This window comes from Pelmatolapia mariae, linkage group LG16_19 (genome assembly GCF_036321145.2).
Source record: "Pelmatolapia mariae isolate MD_Pm_ZW linkage group LG16_19, Pm_UMD_F_2, whole genome shotgun sequence".
In the NCBI taxonomy this organism is placed as follows: domain Eukaryota; kingdom Metazoa; phylum Chordata; class Actinopteri; order Cichliformes; family Cichlidae; genus Pelmatolapia; species Pelmatolapia mariae.
Genome location: NC_086241.1, coordinates 43792088 through 43808373, shown reverse-complemented (window position 1 = coordinate 43808373; position 16286 = coordinate 43792088). Strand labels below are relative to the sequence as shown.

The 16286-nt window shown below is 40.0% G+C and overlaps 2 protein-coding genes across 2 annotated transcripts in view; one reads left to right on the top strand and one right to left on the bottom strand.

Annotated features, from left to right (window-relative positions):
- esr2b (estrogen receptor 2b) overlaps positions 1–4884 on the top strand; it is a 45814-nt gene extending 40930 nt beyond the window's left edge. The window contains exons 9-10 of the mRNA XM_063496941.1: positions 659–985; positions 3778–4884. Of these exons, the coding sequence (XP_063353011.1) occupies positions 659–985; positions 3778–3889 (439 nt within the window). The 3' untranslated portion in view covers positions 3890–4884. The remainder of the gene's footprint in view (positions 1–658; positions 986–3777) is intronic.
- A 754-nt stretch (positions 4885–5638) lies between these two features.
- syne2b (spectrin repeat containing, nuclear envelope 2b) overlaps positions 5639–16286 on the bottom strand; it is a 144122-nt gene continuing 133474 nt past the window's right edge. Inside the window, exons 121-128 of the mRNA XM_065472070.1 lie at positions 16042–16171; positions 15449–15654; positions 13174–13374; positions 12947–13069; positions 12450–12641; positions 11039–11110; positions 8488–8537; positions 5639–8204 (exon numbers count right to left, since the gene is read on the bottom strand). Coding sequence (XP_065328142.1) covers positions 7994–8204; positions 8488–8537; positions 11039–11110; positions 12450–12641; positions 12947–13069; positions 13174–13374; positions 15449–15654; positions 16042–16171 — 1185 coding nt within the window. The 3' untranslated portion in view covers positions 5639–7993. The remainder of the gene's footprint in view (positions 8205–8487; positions 8538–11038; positions 11111–12449; positions 12642–12946; positions 13070–13173; positions 13375–15448; positions 15655–16041; positions 16172–16286) is intronic.

The following is a 16286-nucleotide window of genomic DNA, read 5'->3' as shown; positions in this document are numbered from 1 at the left end:
TTAAGATAAGATAACCTTTATTAGTCCCACACGTGGGAAATTTGTTGCCAGTGACCCTGGCTGGTTCACTACTGTTCCTTCCTTGGACCACTTTTGATAGATACTGACCACTGCGGTTCGGGAATATCCCACAAGAGCTGCAGTATTAGAGATGCTCCAACCGAGTCAACCTTGTCAAATTTTCTGAAATCCTCAGACTTGCACATTTTACCTGCTAACTCTAACCCTCTAACACGTCAGCTCTGATGACTAAATGTTCACTTGCTCTTTGATATATACCACCCACTATCATGTGGCATGATGAAGAGCTCATAATGCTATGCCTGATGGGTGTTGTACAGGATTTATGTTTAGTACAGTTGAGTACAAAATTGCTTTGATATGTTGATGGACATTAATTTCAAAGACTCTAAATAAGGTTTGTGATTTGTAAGAACAGAATAATTATGTACTATTCATTTACATTAGACTTGAATAGTTTGTAAAACCAGACAAGACAAGTTTGTAATGCTGTGCTGTCAGCAGGGATACATCAGGTTTCATTTGAGCTATTAACAATCTAACTGCCTTTCATTTCTTTCAGCGATCTGGTCCTTAGTTGTTTAATTCCCTTTCTTCTTTTCTTTTGGGCTCATGGTCACGTTCCCTCTCATTACAGTAACAAAGGCATGGACCACCTGTCCACCATGAAGAGGAAGAACGTGGTGCTGGTGTACGACCTCCTCCTGGAGATGCTGGATGCCAACACAGCCAGCAGCAGCAGTCAAACATCATCATCCTCGCCTGGCTCTGACACTTACTCTGAACAGCAACAGTTCCCCCCACCGCCGTCTGACCTGCAGCCAGGCCCGGACCAGACTGCTACAGCTGCTGACAATACCACTGTGCCTCCAGCGGAAGTCCCGGTCCTGGACAGACATCTGCACACCCTTCAGTCTACATCTCCATCACAGAATTTAGTGGGGTCTCACTTGGACAGCAAGAAGTAAGTAAGTTCTGTTACTGCACTTAAAGCAGACGTGTGGGTTTAAAGTTTATAAACAAAGAAAGGTGATGGAATAGAGGATAAGAAAGGAGGATACGCTGAAGGAAAAAGGAAAAAACAAAACAATGTAGGTAGAAGCTACTGGCAGGGGGATGGTGGATGAGTAGAAGACAAGAAAAAGGGAAGATAGGAGGCAAATGAGAAGAAAAGGAAGGTAGATGAGGAAAAAGGTAAAAGGCAAGAAAGAAATAGAAGCTTTTTATGAAGGAAGACAGAAAGGAAAAAATGCAGCAATAAAGGAAAGAAGCACAGTAATGATGGACAGAAGGAAAAAGAAAAATGAAAGGTCAGCTTGACCCACAAGTGTTACACAAAAGCCTACAAGTTATAAAAACAATCCAAAAAGACATGCATATGTCATCAAATAAGAACAAAATAACATTACAGTACAGTTACAGAACAAGAAAATGTACAAAAAACATCTCAGTTATAATGAGGTACTCTCTGATTGCTGCCTCAGTTTTTAATGTGTCTATGTGGCCATTGACAACTTTCATAATTTAAATGATTGTTTTTCATCAGGAAGTAGCCAGTGTTTCTTAGTATGTTTGGTTTAACTGGAGGGAACTCATAATAAATGATAATCATAATAATAATAATAATTATAGGTGTGATAACAATCTGCATGTTGTCTGCATAGTTGTGGTAAAATACCCAGCCTCATTTCTTCATGTTTTGATTCCAAAAAGCTCGAGTTTCTCGAGCAAACATTCTCCAGGTTTTCTGAAGGTCTTTCTTTGGCTGCTTTTTCTCTCATTTTCAATTCTGTACTTGAACTAGACTATTTCAGAGCAATGTTTTTCTGGTTATTAACCCAAAAACACCAATGTGCACTTTTGTAACAGTATCACTTTCACGTGGGTGAAAGTCACCCAGCTTTAGTTTTCTCGGGTTAAGCCACTTAGCATTATGAACCTATGAATCTGAGCATAAAGAGCTGTCCTTCTGATCCACTACTTTGCCCAAAGCATTTGCTTGTCTGCCTTGGAACCCGAACACAGTCATCCAGCATAATAAATAAAACTTTATTGCACATGAACACTATTGCACAGGATGTCATCCATTACAATGTACTCCCCTTCGGATTGTTGTTTTAAAACACATATGAACTTGAGTGACATCCTCTTCTTAATCCTTAGGCTTTAATATAATGCCAGCCCAACATTTGCAGCTATAAAAGCTTCAACTATTCAGGGAAGGCTTTCCATTCCAGATTTTGGAGTGTGTTTGACTCTTTTTCCAGAAGCACATTTGTGTGACAAGAAGAACTTGCCTGGCTCACAGTCTGCTCTCTAATTCAACCCAAAGGTGTTATATCAGGCTGAGGTCTGGACTGTGCAGGCCAGTCAAGCTCTTCCACACCAAACTCGCTCATACATTTCTTTATGCTTTGTGCACTGGTGTGCAGGGGCCATCCCCAAACTGTTCCCACAAAGTTGGGACTAAGAAATTGTCCAGAATGTTTTGCTCTGCTGACGCATTAAGAGTTTCTTTCACTGTAATTAAGGACTGAAAAGCAACCCCACACCAAACTCGGTCATCGGATTGCCAGGGAACATGTGGCCACTGCTTTAGAGTCCAGTGTTGCTGTGCTTCACACCCTTGCATCTAAAACTTTGCATTGTGCTTCATGGTGTAAATGGTAATGGACTGATTCTTATATAGCGCTTTTCTACTCTCCCGAAGTACTCAGAGCGTTTAATACAACATGCCACATTCACCCATTCACACAAGCACTTTCATCTATGATTTTAAGTGCTTATTAATCTGATGGACACATCGGAGAGCAGCTTAGGGTTAATATCTTGCCCAAGGATACTTGGCATGTAGTCTAGGAGGAGCCATCATTAGATGACCTGCTCTGCCTCCTGAGCTACAGCCACCCTGGTGTGATGTCAGGCTGGGATGCAGCTGCTTAACAGATGGAAACGTGTTCCATGAAGCTCTCTAGGCACTGTTTTTGAGCTAATCTCATGGTCACAAGAAGTTTTGAGGTCTGTAGTGATCGACTCTACAGAAAGTTGGTGACCTCTGCAGTGACCTCTATGATTTTGCATGGCTGCCTACCACTGCATGGCTGAGTTGCTGTCATTCCCAATAGCTTCCAGTTTTTTTTTTTATTATTACACCACTAACAGTTGATTGTGGATTATTTAGTTGCGAGGAAATTTCACCATTGGAATTCACTGAGCTCCCGAGAACGACCCATTCTTTCACAAATGTTTGCAGAAACAGTCTGCATGCCCCTAAGCATGGTTTTATACACCTGTGGCCATGGAAGTAATTGGAACACCTGAATTCAGTGATTTTGAGTGGTGAGTGAATAGTTTTGGGAATATAGTGTATTTATATCCAAAGGGCAGTTGAAACTGTAAAAAATGCCAAAGGTAACACAGTTTGATAGGAATAAAATAGCATTTTTAAAACAAAAAGGTGATTCTCAAAGGAGGAATAAAGTTGCTCATAACAACTATTGATTTTCAAGCTTGTTAGAACTGAACTCTTTTGTTGTCTTATACTTTCTGTGTGTCTCTTTCTATCTATTTCTATCTATTGTATCTATTTCCATTTTTTTGTAGCAAAAGTCTAAAAAAACGAGGGGTATCTCAAGACTTGTGCACAGTACTCAAACTTCCCAAAATGAACTTTGACTTTATTTCATGTCCAGAGTGCTTAAGAATAACAAATCATTCCCTTCCTCTGGAAAATAACTGTAATAATTTCCCTCACAGTTACATTTCTGCGGAGCACTGGTCACTGGATAATGGGGATGCAGGTCCAGGTTCATCGGTGGAGCCAACAACCTACGTCATCCCTGATAGAGTTGTCATGGAAACAGCTTGAGAGTGACAGAACTCAATGACTGAGACTAAACCTTAGTGGATATTCATCACCCAAAGATTGAAAAAAAAAAAAACCATTAAAAAAACAAAACAGAAAGCGCTGTTGTGAGGTAAAGTTTCTCTTGTCAAGATTTTTGTAGTTTAAAAAACTTTTTGATCGAATGTATATTTTGTGTGCGTATATATTTCTTGTGAATGTGCACTACCGTCGCTGTTCATGAGGACATCACTGGCTGGCTGCCCGGCAGCCTGTGTGCGTTTTTTTGATAAACAGTATTTGTATCTCTTTTTATCACCTTGGTGTAACATCCAGAACAAGCCATCTACAAACCGTCTCCACTTACTCATAAGGGCACACTTGGCCAGCAAGTCAACATTCATTTCTGTAAGATTTGTTAGTCGTACAAGGACGTAAAAGGACGCTGTTCTCTGTCACCCTTTTGTGTTTTTTCTGCTTTTATTACTGTGCACTTTGGTGTTTTAATCTGTGCCTGTTTACGCAGGAATTTTCTACAGTCTTTGTACTTATCTATTTGTGGATTCGATCAGCAGTATGTGGCCTTTTACCAAAATGACTGTTAAACTTGTTCTCTGTTTGTCTGGTTAAACTAATGCTGAATTTATACAGTAAACAGTGGCACAGACCCCTCCTGCAAAGGCTACCAGCAAAATTTGAAAAAAATGTTCACAATTTAGTCATTGTACATCTAATCTGATATAATGAGCTTCAGCAACTTTTTCTCAGACTGTTAGTTTTAGGATCGGAACAGCCTGACTGCCTTAAACGAGCCATACTTAAGCCATATGTTTGTACAAGCTAAAATGCACAAAATTAAATTACTTTACAACAACAGAAACTTAGTGTTTTATACTTGATTTCAGCACTTGAAGTTTATCACACTTGAAGCTACTGATCTTGGCTTTACGAATATGCTAATGGTAACACTGGTCACTGTGACATCACCCGATGGTTGGTGAACCCCCATGATGAAGCCTTGAGCGAAGAGTTTTCATTGTTGTCCTCTTGGTGTTTAAAACTGGATGTAACAATAACTTAATTTTAAAATGCTGTAACAAAGAAATTTGGAGATAAGAAAATTTTAACTCGTTTTATCTGACTATGAAAATGACATAAATATCTTAGATAATCCTCCTTTTTAAAAATGCCCAGAATTGATAAAATGTACTACTGTTTTCATTATTAATCTTAAACTACTGTCTGAGCCTATAGTGTTTATTTAAGTCACAGAGTAAACAGTTCTTGACAGATGTAAAGTCGCTGTGTTGCCAGGCAGATTGCCCCCTGCTGGTCATTAAAAATAATGCAGATTTGTATGGTACATGGGTGTTGGCTCCTCCTGTCAGAACCTGGGAGCTTTTCCTTCCCACTGTTGCCAACTGCTTGCCAATAGGGAGTCTTTGTATTGTTGTAGGTTGTAGGGTCTTTACAGTATATAGCACCTTGAGGGAATGGTTGTTGTCATTTGGCACTATATAAATAAAGCTGAATTAAATGACTTAGTATGTCAGCAGTGTAACAGTAAGACACCAAAAAAAGAGAGAAAAATGTGTTTGTTGCACATTGCAGATTTATCCATGTTCTTAGCTGTACCTTCTCATGTAGACAAGTTGAGCTTTGGCATCAGTCCAGAATTGCTCTCTGTTTTCAAGGTTGAGAATCTGTTGGCTGTTGGTATTTTCCTTTAAAACTATTCAGCTTCTTGTACATATAAACCCTTAAGGGCTCATTTGTGTGGCTTCTTTGCTTTATGATCTCATTAACCACATAAGAGTTGAGAGAACAGCCTGTTACTTGGAACATCAAAACTGCAAACGGCTTATTTTCCGTCACACAAAAAAACTAAAAGGAATAAATGCACCATTAACATACTTTTTGGATGTTCCCAAGTCATAAAATGTGCCACTTGTGTGCCAGTGTAAATTTAACCTTAGTGCCAGATTATTTAACCACTATTAATAGACCAATATATGTTCACTCTGCTTTATTTCCTGATGTTTGTGGATTGTGCACGCATGAACACACACCCAAATCTGATGCTGAAGCTGTTTCTGTTGGCAGTCTGTGCACGCCGCACACATTCATGTCAGATCTTGCGGATTTTTTCGCCTGTCTTTTCTGTCAACTCACAACCAGCAGCAGCACATCGTGGCAAACATGGTTTATTGTCAGTTCAAAATTACAAATAGTACATCCCATAAATAAGAGATCACAAAATAAATCAAACTTTACACACCTTTTGTTGTTTCTGTTCTGTGAGACTTTTGTGCCGAGGCTGAAATTATGTACAGTTTTGAATTGTTCATAGAATCTTCTTTATAACATTTATCAGTAACTTTAACAGTAAATTACACACATTTAATGATCTTAATGATTGTGCATGGACACAGCTACATTCACCTCTCAAACGATTTCTTACATTCAAGCTCAACACAAATTGAGCCGTGTGGCTCTTGAGACCCGCTATTCATCTGCACTGGAACAAAAAACAATTCAGGTAAATCTCATTTGTACGTAATAACGGGTGATCCTTGCAGACTTTCGTGTCATTGGTCGAGTTGGATAGCCCTGCTCAAGTTTAAAACCTCAAAAAAAAAAAAAAAAAAAAAAAAGCTGTAGAATTTATGATAAATACAGCTGAAAATGAATATAAAATTCCCTTTCATAATACATGGGTGAGGTTACATAAAACAAAAAGTCACATATAGGGCCAAAACCACAGTCAACTACCAGCTCTGTAGATGAATTGTGTTTTTAGCCTTTTGGGGGTTGTTGTTGTTGTAAAGCTGCACATCGACTTTGTGAGAACACTGTCATGAGCAAATTTGACAATAATATTTACCCTCTCCCAAATATTTTAGAAGTAAAAATGGCAGTTACCTTTGGAAGAGAATTTGTTCCTACAGCTGTTAGATTTTCATATTCATTTATATTGTTTATTATAACAATTTTAATTATCTGTCTGAGCTACGGGACACCTGAGAGGATGAATTCAGTATATATGCATTGCTGGCTAGCCCACCAACTACCTGTGAACCTACAGCTCGTTCTTTTAGGCAAAAAGTGCCAAATAGCAGGTGAACAAAGTTAGCTGCTAGCCAGTTAATGTGCAACTTTGTCAGGAAACAGCAACCACAGCTGCATCAAGGTGACTCTTAGGTTGAGTGATCGGCTAAAATATCACACGTATATCATAGGAAAATATTCATCACACTGACTCTTAAAAGTTTATCAAATTTTCAATATATCAACTTAAGAGTTTTTAAATTACAACCCAGCTAAATAGCACAGTTGAAAGCAATAATTTACCCTTTTTTCTTAGTAGTTTGCCATTAAATACAAATTCATTTATAACATTAAAAGAACATTATGAGTTAAAAGAATGGTTGTTCTGTTGGATACACAAAGGCATGTCTGCTGAGGAGTCACTGCCATTATTTACAAGAAAAAAAACTCTTATAATTTTTCATATTTTAAATATTTCAAAACCCAAATAAGAAAAAGAACACGCGTCTTTCCCTTTCTGTACAAAATGTGCTTTTAACAAGTGCCCCCCGAACCTAAAGAAACCCCCTAAACAAACAAAATCGGTACAAATAGCTGCAGTGGTAGAAAATGGCTGGTGTACTCCTCACATTTCTTCAGTTGCTTTGGTAATAACCGCCCTCTAATCCCTCATACCGCAATATACAAAATAGAAGATATCAAAATAAATCGTGTAGCCTTTTTTCCTTTTGCACCATCTGAATCTGAAAAGTGTGAAATTGTTTCAGCGGGGAAATCAGCTGGCAAATCTACATATAAAAATCACAACTTAAACACAGCAGTGATATGGCTTCTTGTTAAGGAGCATAGATAAATAAATAAATAATTTAGTACAGCAATAAAGTTTAGAGTGAAGAACACATGATTCCTTCAGACATGAAGAGCTGTGCTTCATTTTTGTATGGGAGGGAGCAGGTACATGACCCGTCACATTGTTAACGGTTTCTATTTGGGATTTTTACCTCCAATATATGGCTGTTTTGTTTTTCCCCCACTACTATCCGTTTATAAGGAGAACGTGGACACAAAGTGTGGCAGTGATCATGTGGGTGGGGGGCCATTGGTGTAGTGCAGCATGGGGTAGAAAGATCGGGCAAAGTTGTTGGACAGTGTACAGCTGTAGTTCTCTTCAGAGAGAGGCACCAGGCAGGCCAGAACCAGGAGCATGAAGAAGAGCAGGTGTAGGGGGAAGGCAGCTCGCAGAACCCGGTAGAAGAGGGGTCGCTGTGGGGAAGAGTCCTCTCTCTCCTCCCTGCAAGTGGATAAATGTTGAAAGGGTAAAGGGGTGTTTATGCTGATCACCAAACAAAACAAAAGTCAAAAACAACATCTGTATTTTTGTATTCTCAAATCTGCAATATAAACAGGGCTCATTAGAGCCGTTTTGCACTTTGAGATCTAAGATTGTAGTTTCTACTTTTTTTTAGAATAGTGACAGAAAACTAAATCTGTACAAACATGATACTCAACACATGTAAGAACGAGATTTAAATTTCATTTAACTCTGACTCTGAATGCTTTAAATAAAAAGGTACCTTTTGGTTGCTGATTGTCTGACTGTAGCTGCCTGCAGACCAGCCTCCTCCTGAATCAAAGAAAAAGGCACATATGTTAATCACTTGGACAGCGGCTGACAACACTGTACACTATGGTAGATTGGAGTGTAATTAAAAAGTGAATTTTGCTGAATTTTTGCAGCAAAATACTTTAGATAGGAAACTGGTCTTGAAGCACACTGGGCGAGATATCTGTGCAAAAAGTGTGATTTTATCACGGTGGGAGCAAAACAGTGAAGGTAAGACAAAATTAATGACAATGTTTTCCAAACATCTTCTTTTGCTGCTGGTTCAGTGACTTTTGGTCAGGGAGTGATCAAACCGGCAGTTTTGGAATCTGAGAGATGTCGGCTTTCAGCACCCAACAGCATGTTCGTGTATGTGCCACGGGCAGTACATCCCATTAAACCAGATGTTCTACTTTTCGCCTGCGGTATGGGGGGACACTGGGGTTCAACACATTAATTGTCTATTGCTTAATTATTTTGTGTAGTATGAATGGCCATAAGGGAGGTTTTTATCAATAGCAAAGCTGTAAAACTTATGAAAATGCAGTAAAAAGTTCAAAATTTATGCTTATGTTTGTTGTGGTGAGCAGCACATAAAACTAGTTAAGAATTCTAAATGGCTTCAAGCGCGCATTCACATCTGAGAGACTCATTTAGACGCTGAGCCATGGCTCTGTGTTACAAGCACACATTTCTGCATCTCTGCTTTTCAAGGACACTATATATAGTTTTCTTTTATGTAATATACAACACTGAACTGTAACTTTAGTCTTTTTCAAGGAAGCGTTTTTTACAGATTTACTACCACTGGTGAGAACAAGGACAAGTTTGGAACTTTTTGTCCTGCATGAATTTATCCAGCTCCTAGTTTAGTTTTTCTATTCTGCACTCTGCTTTGCACACTCTCATATCATTGAAATGCAGCCAGATGCTGCTCAGTTTATGTTTTCACTCCTTTCTTCGCATTTTCCCGACTCGGTTGCATTTAAATCGGGCTCCCAGTCTCTATGTGTACCTGGCCTGTCTTGGAACTCCCAAATACCGATGGGCCACTGATAACTGACATATGAAATTATCCAAACGTTTGACACCCCTGCTCTAAACTCTAAGATATCTTTGGTGACGACCCCAACCCTAACTAAACATAGGCAATCAGAATATGTTTTTTAAAAAAATTCCAAAAAACCCAGATAGCAATTTTTGACTTTCCCCCCAAAAAGTCTGTTTCAGTGGGTTAAATGCATTATGGTCTCATATAAATGTTAAAAAAACACAACACATGTTCCAGTTTGAATATTGTGTTCCAGATACCCTGGAAGTTGTATGTTAGAACTCAGGAGTAACGCCACTCCCGAGATCAATTCAATTTTATTTATATGGTGCCAAATCCCAACAAGAAATGCCACAAGGTACTTGTGGCATTGACCCCAGATGACCCCTATGACCAAGAAAGTAGGAAGGAAAGACTCCCTTTTAACAGGAAGAAACCTCTGGTCGAACCAGGCTCAGGGAGGAGCGGCCATCTGCCCCAAGCCGAAAGACAGGACAAGAGACACACTGTGGAGGAGAACGATAGCGAATGCTTGCCAGTACAGTACCAGTACAAGTTTCTGGAATTCTGCTGGAGGGAAACATGCCATTCCTCCAAAAGATATTCCCTTGAGTGCATTCCAGTAATAAAATTGGAAATGGAAAATCACAATTTGTTTTGCTTGCGATCAAGGTAGAGCCATTAACCACAAGCAAAACAGAGCAATACTTGTTTTTCTTTGTTGTGACTGGCGTGTTTAATGAGTCACAAATACACAACAGTGACTGTGCAGTTTACAAGTTTTACAGTTTTACTACTATTTACTTTCATTGTTAAGTCAGGGTTTGTTGGGCTGTTCTGACTTTCTGAGCTGGAAGTCCGAGTTGAGGGGGCATCCCAGATTAATTCTAATTGGGAACTGAAAAATTTGGACTTAATGTGTAACACATCACAAGACTTTTGCCTCAAATGTACTTTGAAATGAAAGCAAACATCCACACTATCAGCATGCCAGGTTAATGTGTGCATGTGTAGCTAAAAATTGCTCAGTCTAAACCCATTGAGTAAATTTACTATTTTGATATTTTGCATTAATGAGAATGTTAAGCCTAACATGTATGAAAAGCATATCAAGCTTATTAAACACGGTAACACTTTTTGTGTTACGAGTAACATTTTCAGAACGGATTAAAAATAGAAAAAAGTAATGTTGTGTGCAGCTGTGGCTGTGGCACCCCTGCTGGCCAAATTACCCGAATTTTCCTATGTACCAAATATCCTCTAGACTGGTTCAAATGTGGAGAGCATGCAGTGAAAAATACAGTTATTAATATGGTGGATGTTCAGTGGATGAATTTTACTTATTTATTTACTGAGCATTTAACACATCACACTGCTAAAATGATCATGTTCTGAAATACACGTTCAATTTTACTCTATTTTACTGCAGCTTCTGAACAGTCTAAACTAAAGGTAAAACACCAAGGTGTACCTGTTGCAGAAGCGGTGAGCTGAGCTTTCCCAGACCGATGCTTTCTACTTCAGAACTGGTGGAGCAGGTTTCCTGAGACGCAGTGAGACAAGACTCATCAAACCAGCTCTAAGTCACGAGTACAGAGCATTGACAGATGATCGGCTTGGAGGAATGTTGAGCAGCAGACGGCTGCACTTTTTTTGCATTTCCCCCAGATTTGTGTTTGAACAGATGTGAGTACAGAGTTCAGTGAGGGCATAACTCACGTTTAAAGGCACTGCTATCAGAGCACGCACTTTTCAATTTAATTTTATTTATACAGCGCCAAATCACAACAGTCGCCTCAAGGCGCTTTATATTGTAAGGTAGACCCAATAATACATAAATGATGTATATATATATATTTGAATGATTGACCCTTGAATGGTGGTTTGTCTTCTCCCTTGCTCCTTGCAAGTACATGCCAGAAACTCTCACTCTACAGCTGGACTGCTGTGCACCAAAATATGATCTGAATTACACTCAATAATAATTTAATGGAAGTGGATCAACTCAACACCGCCTCTTTTTCCTGCATGAATCGTTCTAAATTACAGTCTTTTTCTGGGAAACATCGTAGAAGGCATTTAGAAGCTGCAGACCCATAAAGTGCTATCCTCATAGCTGAGTTTAAAAGCTGCAACAATGAGCAAGAAGGCAGAAAAATCTGCAGGTGCACCTTCGGCTCATAGTTTTATTTACAGCCAGCAAAGGGTTTTCAACCAAGTATTGGAAATGAACATTTTGTTTTCAGGTATTTAATTTGTCTGATTACTTTTAAACCAGTGAAATGAAGGGATTGTGTTAAAAATGCTTTAGTTCCTCACATTTTTATCTTTTTGTTCCACCCACCGAATTAAAGCTGAAAGTTTGCACTTCAGACTTTGTTGTTGAGTTGTTTCATTTAAAACTGCGTCAAATTTAATTAATGTACAGCAGAAAAAAGTTGTCTCTGTCCAAATATTTATGGACCTAACTGTATTTGACTTTAATGTTCACAAACAGAAAAACTGATTCATTTGAGGAGCAAAAATTGATTTTTTGATGGTTTTTGTACTCAGCCTAACAAACTATAGCTCTATATCAGACATGTCAAAGTCAATTTACATTGTAGGCCACATACAGCATACGTCAACCTAAAGTGGGCTGGACAAGTGAAACAAAATTTTTCGTTGTCCTTTTTTTATGGTAATGGGAGGCTTAACCAGTAGGAAAAGGAAAAGTAGTGAAACTTATGACAATACAGGTAAAATGTCAAACTCTCTGCAGTCCTTCACGTGTCTGTGGGTCCAGTTGTATTCTTTGCCAGGCCAATTCTGGTCCTTAGGACTTTTATATGACACCGCTGCTTTATATCATGGCAGAGTATATGAGAGGAAGATTGACTAACCAGTGTTCCCTGCAGCGTACGCAGGTCTGCAGCCACCTGCCGTAGCAGGAGATGCAGCTTGTTGCTGATGACGTGGACCTTCTCTTTGGCCTCTACACTGTCCTCTCCAGTGGCCTCCAGGAGAAGTTGGGAGGAGATTGCCTGCAGTGATGAAACCCGCCGTTGCCGGCCACGCAGCTCCTCCTGCAGAACCTGCAGCAGGGGGCGACAGAGACATCAGCTGAGACTCCATAGGCTCTGTGTTACTTACACCAATGCAGCTTTCCATAAAACATTCTAGTATATTTAACCTATTATGCCAATCAGGAAGAATGTCATGTTTTGACAACAAGTGTGAGTAGGTAAATAGGTGTCTCCTGTATAAAACAAGGATGAAATTGCAGCAACCATATCTACAAATTTTAGTGAATATTAGTCAGATCCAGACTATTAGAGTCAACATGATGTTAGTGCAAAAATAAGTGATACAAGACTAAAAAGACTATAGTTTGTCTCACTGTGAGCGTGTCTCTGTGCTGCAGGAGTGCAGAGTGCGAGCGTTCGTTGACGTTCACTGTGCGGAGTTTGTCCTCAGCCTGAGCGAGCCACAGCAGTAGCGAGTGTAGCGTCTCGTGAAACTCCTGAATAAGAGCAGAGCAATTCCGGTCAGATCACATTTTGTGAATCACTCCTACTATTTTGAACTCTATGGGGTAAACGTTCAGGAGGTGTTTCCATGTCTGACCTGACACTGCATGACAGCAGAGTGCAGGCTCCTCTCCCAGCTCTCCAGGCCGCTGCAGGCCTGAGTCCAGCTGTGATTGGCTGAGTCCAGGGCCTCCTGCTGCTCGTGCAGCTCGGTGCTGTCGCCACGCAGGAAGTGACGGCTGCTCAGGTTGATGGAGATCATCAGACACTTGTAGCTGTTGAAAATCTTCTGCATCTCCTTAGCAGAAAAAAACGACCAAAACATTCATTTTAGACAAAAGACAGATGAAGTGTTCCAAAATCTACTTTCATTTGACTTTGATTATTCTGCATTGTGACTTGTATTTCCCCACAATGTTTTTAATCAGAAGAAAAAGTTAAGTTGGGTGGGTGGAGTGAGCACAAGGAAAGGCTGCATGCAGTTTTATTTGATATAATCCTGCTAAGATTGCAGTTAAATTATACAAAATAAATGGACATCCTCCAGCCCATTCTCTTCAGTAGGACAAATGACATGACAGCTCATCTACTTTCAGACTTCACACATTATTTCCAGTCTTGTCAATGTCATTTAAAATGGAAGATAAGGCTTTTTTTTTTACATCGAAATCAGGAAAAAAACAACAAAAAAAAAAAACAAAGAGCAGAGCTATTACCATGCAACTGCTGGAATTCTCATTTCTCAGCAAAAACAGCTCTTTTTTGTTAACACACCTATAAGATTTTTCCTCTAATCTTGTCTTTATCCATACTGAATAAATAAACACTTATTTAAAAGATAACTGACAATAAGTTCAGCATGAAAAAACATAAATCTTTAATATGTTATATATTCAATATTTTTAGTTTTTAATCCAACAAATTTGAAGTTAGCACAGGAAACATCAAATATTACCTAATTTATTTATTTATTTTTTAATAAGGAAGAGGAGAGCGGGAGGAGCAACATTGTCACTACAACATTGTGGTTTGTTTGTAAGGAATAACTGATGATCTGAGGTATATACTCTACTCAGTCTAATCAGCAGCAAGTCAGTTAAACTTTTGGGACATGATCTGGTCAGTTAAGTAGCAGAGGAGGTTGTTAATCAGTTTCAGCTACTTTGGTGTTAATGAAATTTTAAAAAAGGTGCATTCTGATCTTTTCTGACTGTTTTTTCAGTAGTTTTGAATTTGACTAAGGTTAGCGTCATTGTGTTAGCATCAGGAGATACCTGGACCTTACAGAGGTTACACAGGTAGTCCAACTCCTCTATGATGGCACATCAATACGTGACATTGCCAGAAGGTTTGTTGTGTCTCCCAGCACAGTCTCAAGAGCATGGAAGAGATTCCAGGAGACAGGCAGGAGACTAGGAGAGCTGGACAGAGCCATAGAAGGTCCTTAATCCATCAGCGGGACTGATACCTGTTTCTGAGCAAGGAGTAACAGGATGAGCTCTTCCAGAGCTACAAAATGACCTTCAGTGGGCTCTGTGCTCACTGCCCAGCACTGTGGAGTCCAAATGGCATTTGCCATAGAATACCAAAATTGGTAACCCACCCTGTGCTTTTCACAGATGAGCAGGATGAGCAGCACAGCACAAGAGCAGGTCCACCCCGAGCACATGTGACACGGTCTGAAGAAGTCAAGAAGAAAATTATGCTGCCTGTAACAAACAACAGCACCTTGATTTCCAGGTATTGGGATGAACACCTTGTCAGACTCTACACTGCTGCAGTTAGTCCTAGATTCCCCCAGCCTTGGAGTTGGAGCATGAAGGAATTTATACCACTCACTGGCCTCGACGCTCACCTAAATTCAATAGAATACCTCCTGGACATTATGTTTTGGTTCATCAGATGCTGCCAGGTTACACCTCAGAGTGTCCAGATTTGGGAGGAAATCCCCCAGGACACCATCCATGAGGCATGCATAAAAGCACATGGGGGCCAAGCAAACTGTTGAGTACCATTTCTGAGTTGCTGCAATGAAATTTCTGCAAAATGGACTAGCGTGCTTCATATTTTTTTCATTTTGATTTTTGCGGTTCCTTTGAATTCAGCCCTCTGTAGGTTTATAATTTTCAGTCCCATCAAATGATGTGTCGTCCTTTTGTTCCTATCACATTACTCAGTCCATATATGCAGCCATCCAACATGATTGTTTTTTCCTATTGAGATTTGATGAGTTTTCTAAATGTTCCTTTCATGTTTTTTGAGCAGTGTATACACTTCGGCTATGCCCATCCTAGGAAAATATCCCAAGGTTTCACTTTTTTTTGCCTATTTGTATTCTGCGAACGTCCTCCTGCTCTCAGATTGGTTGTTACCTTGAGTTTCCTGATGTTGACCTCGATGTCTCGGATGCTGGTGGACGGTGCGATTCTCTGCAGCCTCTCCAGCTCTGGCAGCACCCTGCCAAGCCAGGAAGTGACATCAGAGAGGTCAGAGTTGAGCTTCTGCCATTGTTCCAGGTCCTGCTTGATGTCCGCTGCGTTTTTTTGTGCTTGTAGCAGCTCCCAGCGCTCGATAACACCTGAGGAAACAAGGAAGAGGGATGAGTATGTGTATAAATGCTACTTGCCACACACACGGATCTGTTCAAGATTTCTGTACTCCACTATCCGTCCCCCTTTTATGTCCTCTTTTTTTCAAAGAGGTCTCAGGTGGATCTGCCAGACCGAAGAGCTTTGGTAGCCTCTGGTCTATTTCCTTGCTCCATTATCAACAAAGGTACATTTGGGGTTTGAGTCCATGTTAGTCTTTCCTGGGCTACACAAACCAGTGTGCTGTATTTTAGTGTGTGGATTTTCTGAAAATGTGTTTTCCGACTTGCCTTCAGGACCTCCAGCATGATCCCTACTGTTACATGTTTCAAACAGAGTGAGACCTCTCGCACCTGCGGTTATCTCTGTCTGCGTACCCGTGCTGGTATGCTTGCTGGCCGTGCTGCTGGTCAGGCCTGCATCCTCCAGCTCCTCCTCATCGTTCAGCATGAGTTTGACCCTCTTCACGCTGTCGATGCTGCCACTGCACTCTGACATTAGCTTTGCCTGAGAACACAGATACACACGCAATCAGTTTGAGTCGTTACACTGGTAAAACAAAACAAGAAAAAAGGAAGCACTCTGCATTCTTACGCCTATGTGTTGTATTCTTAGAAATCTG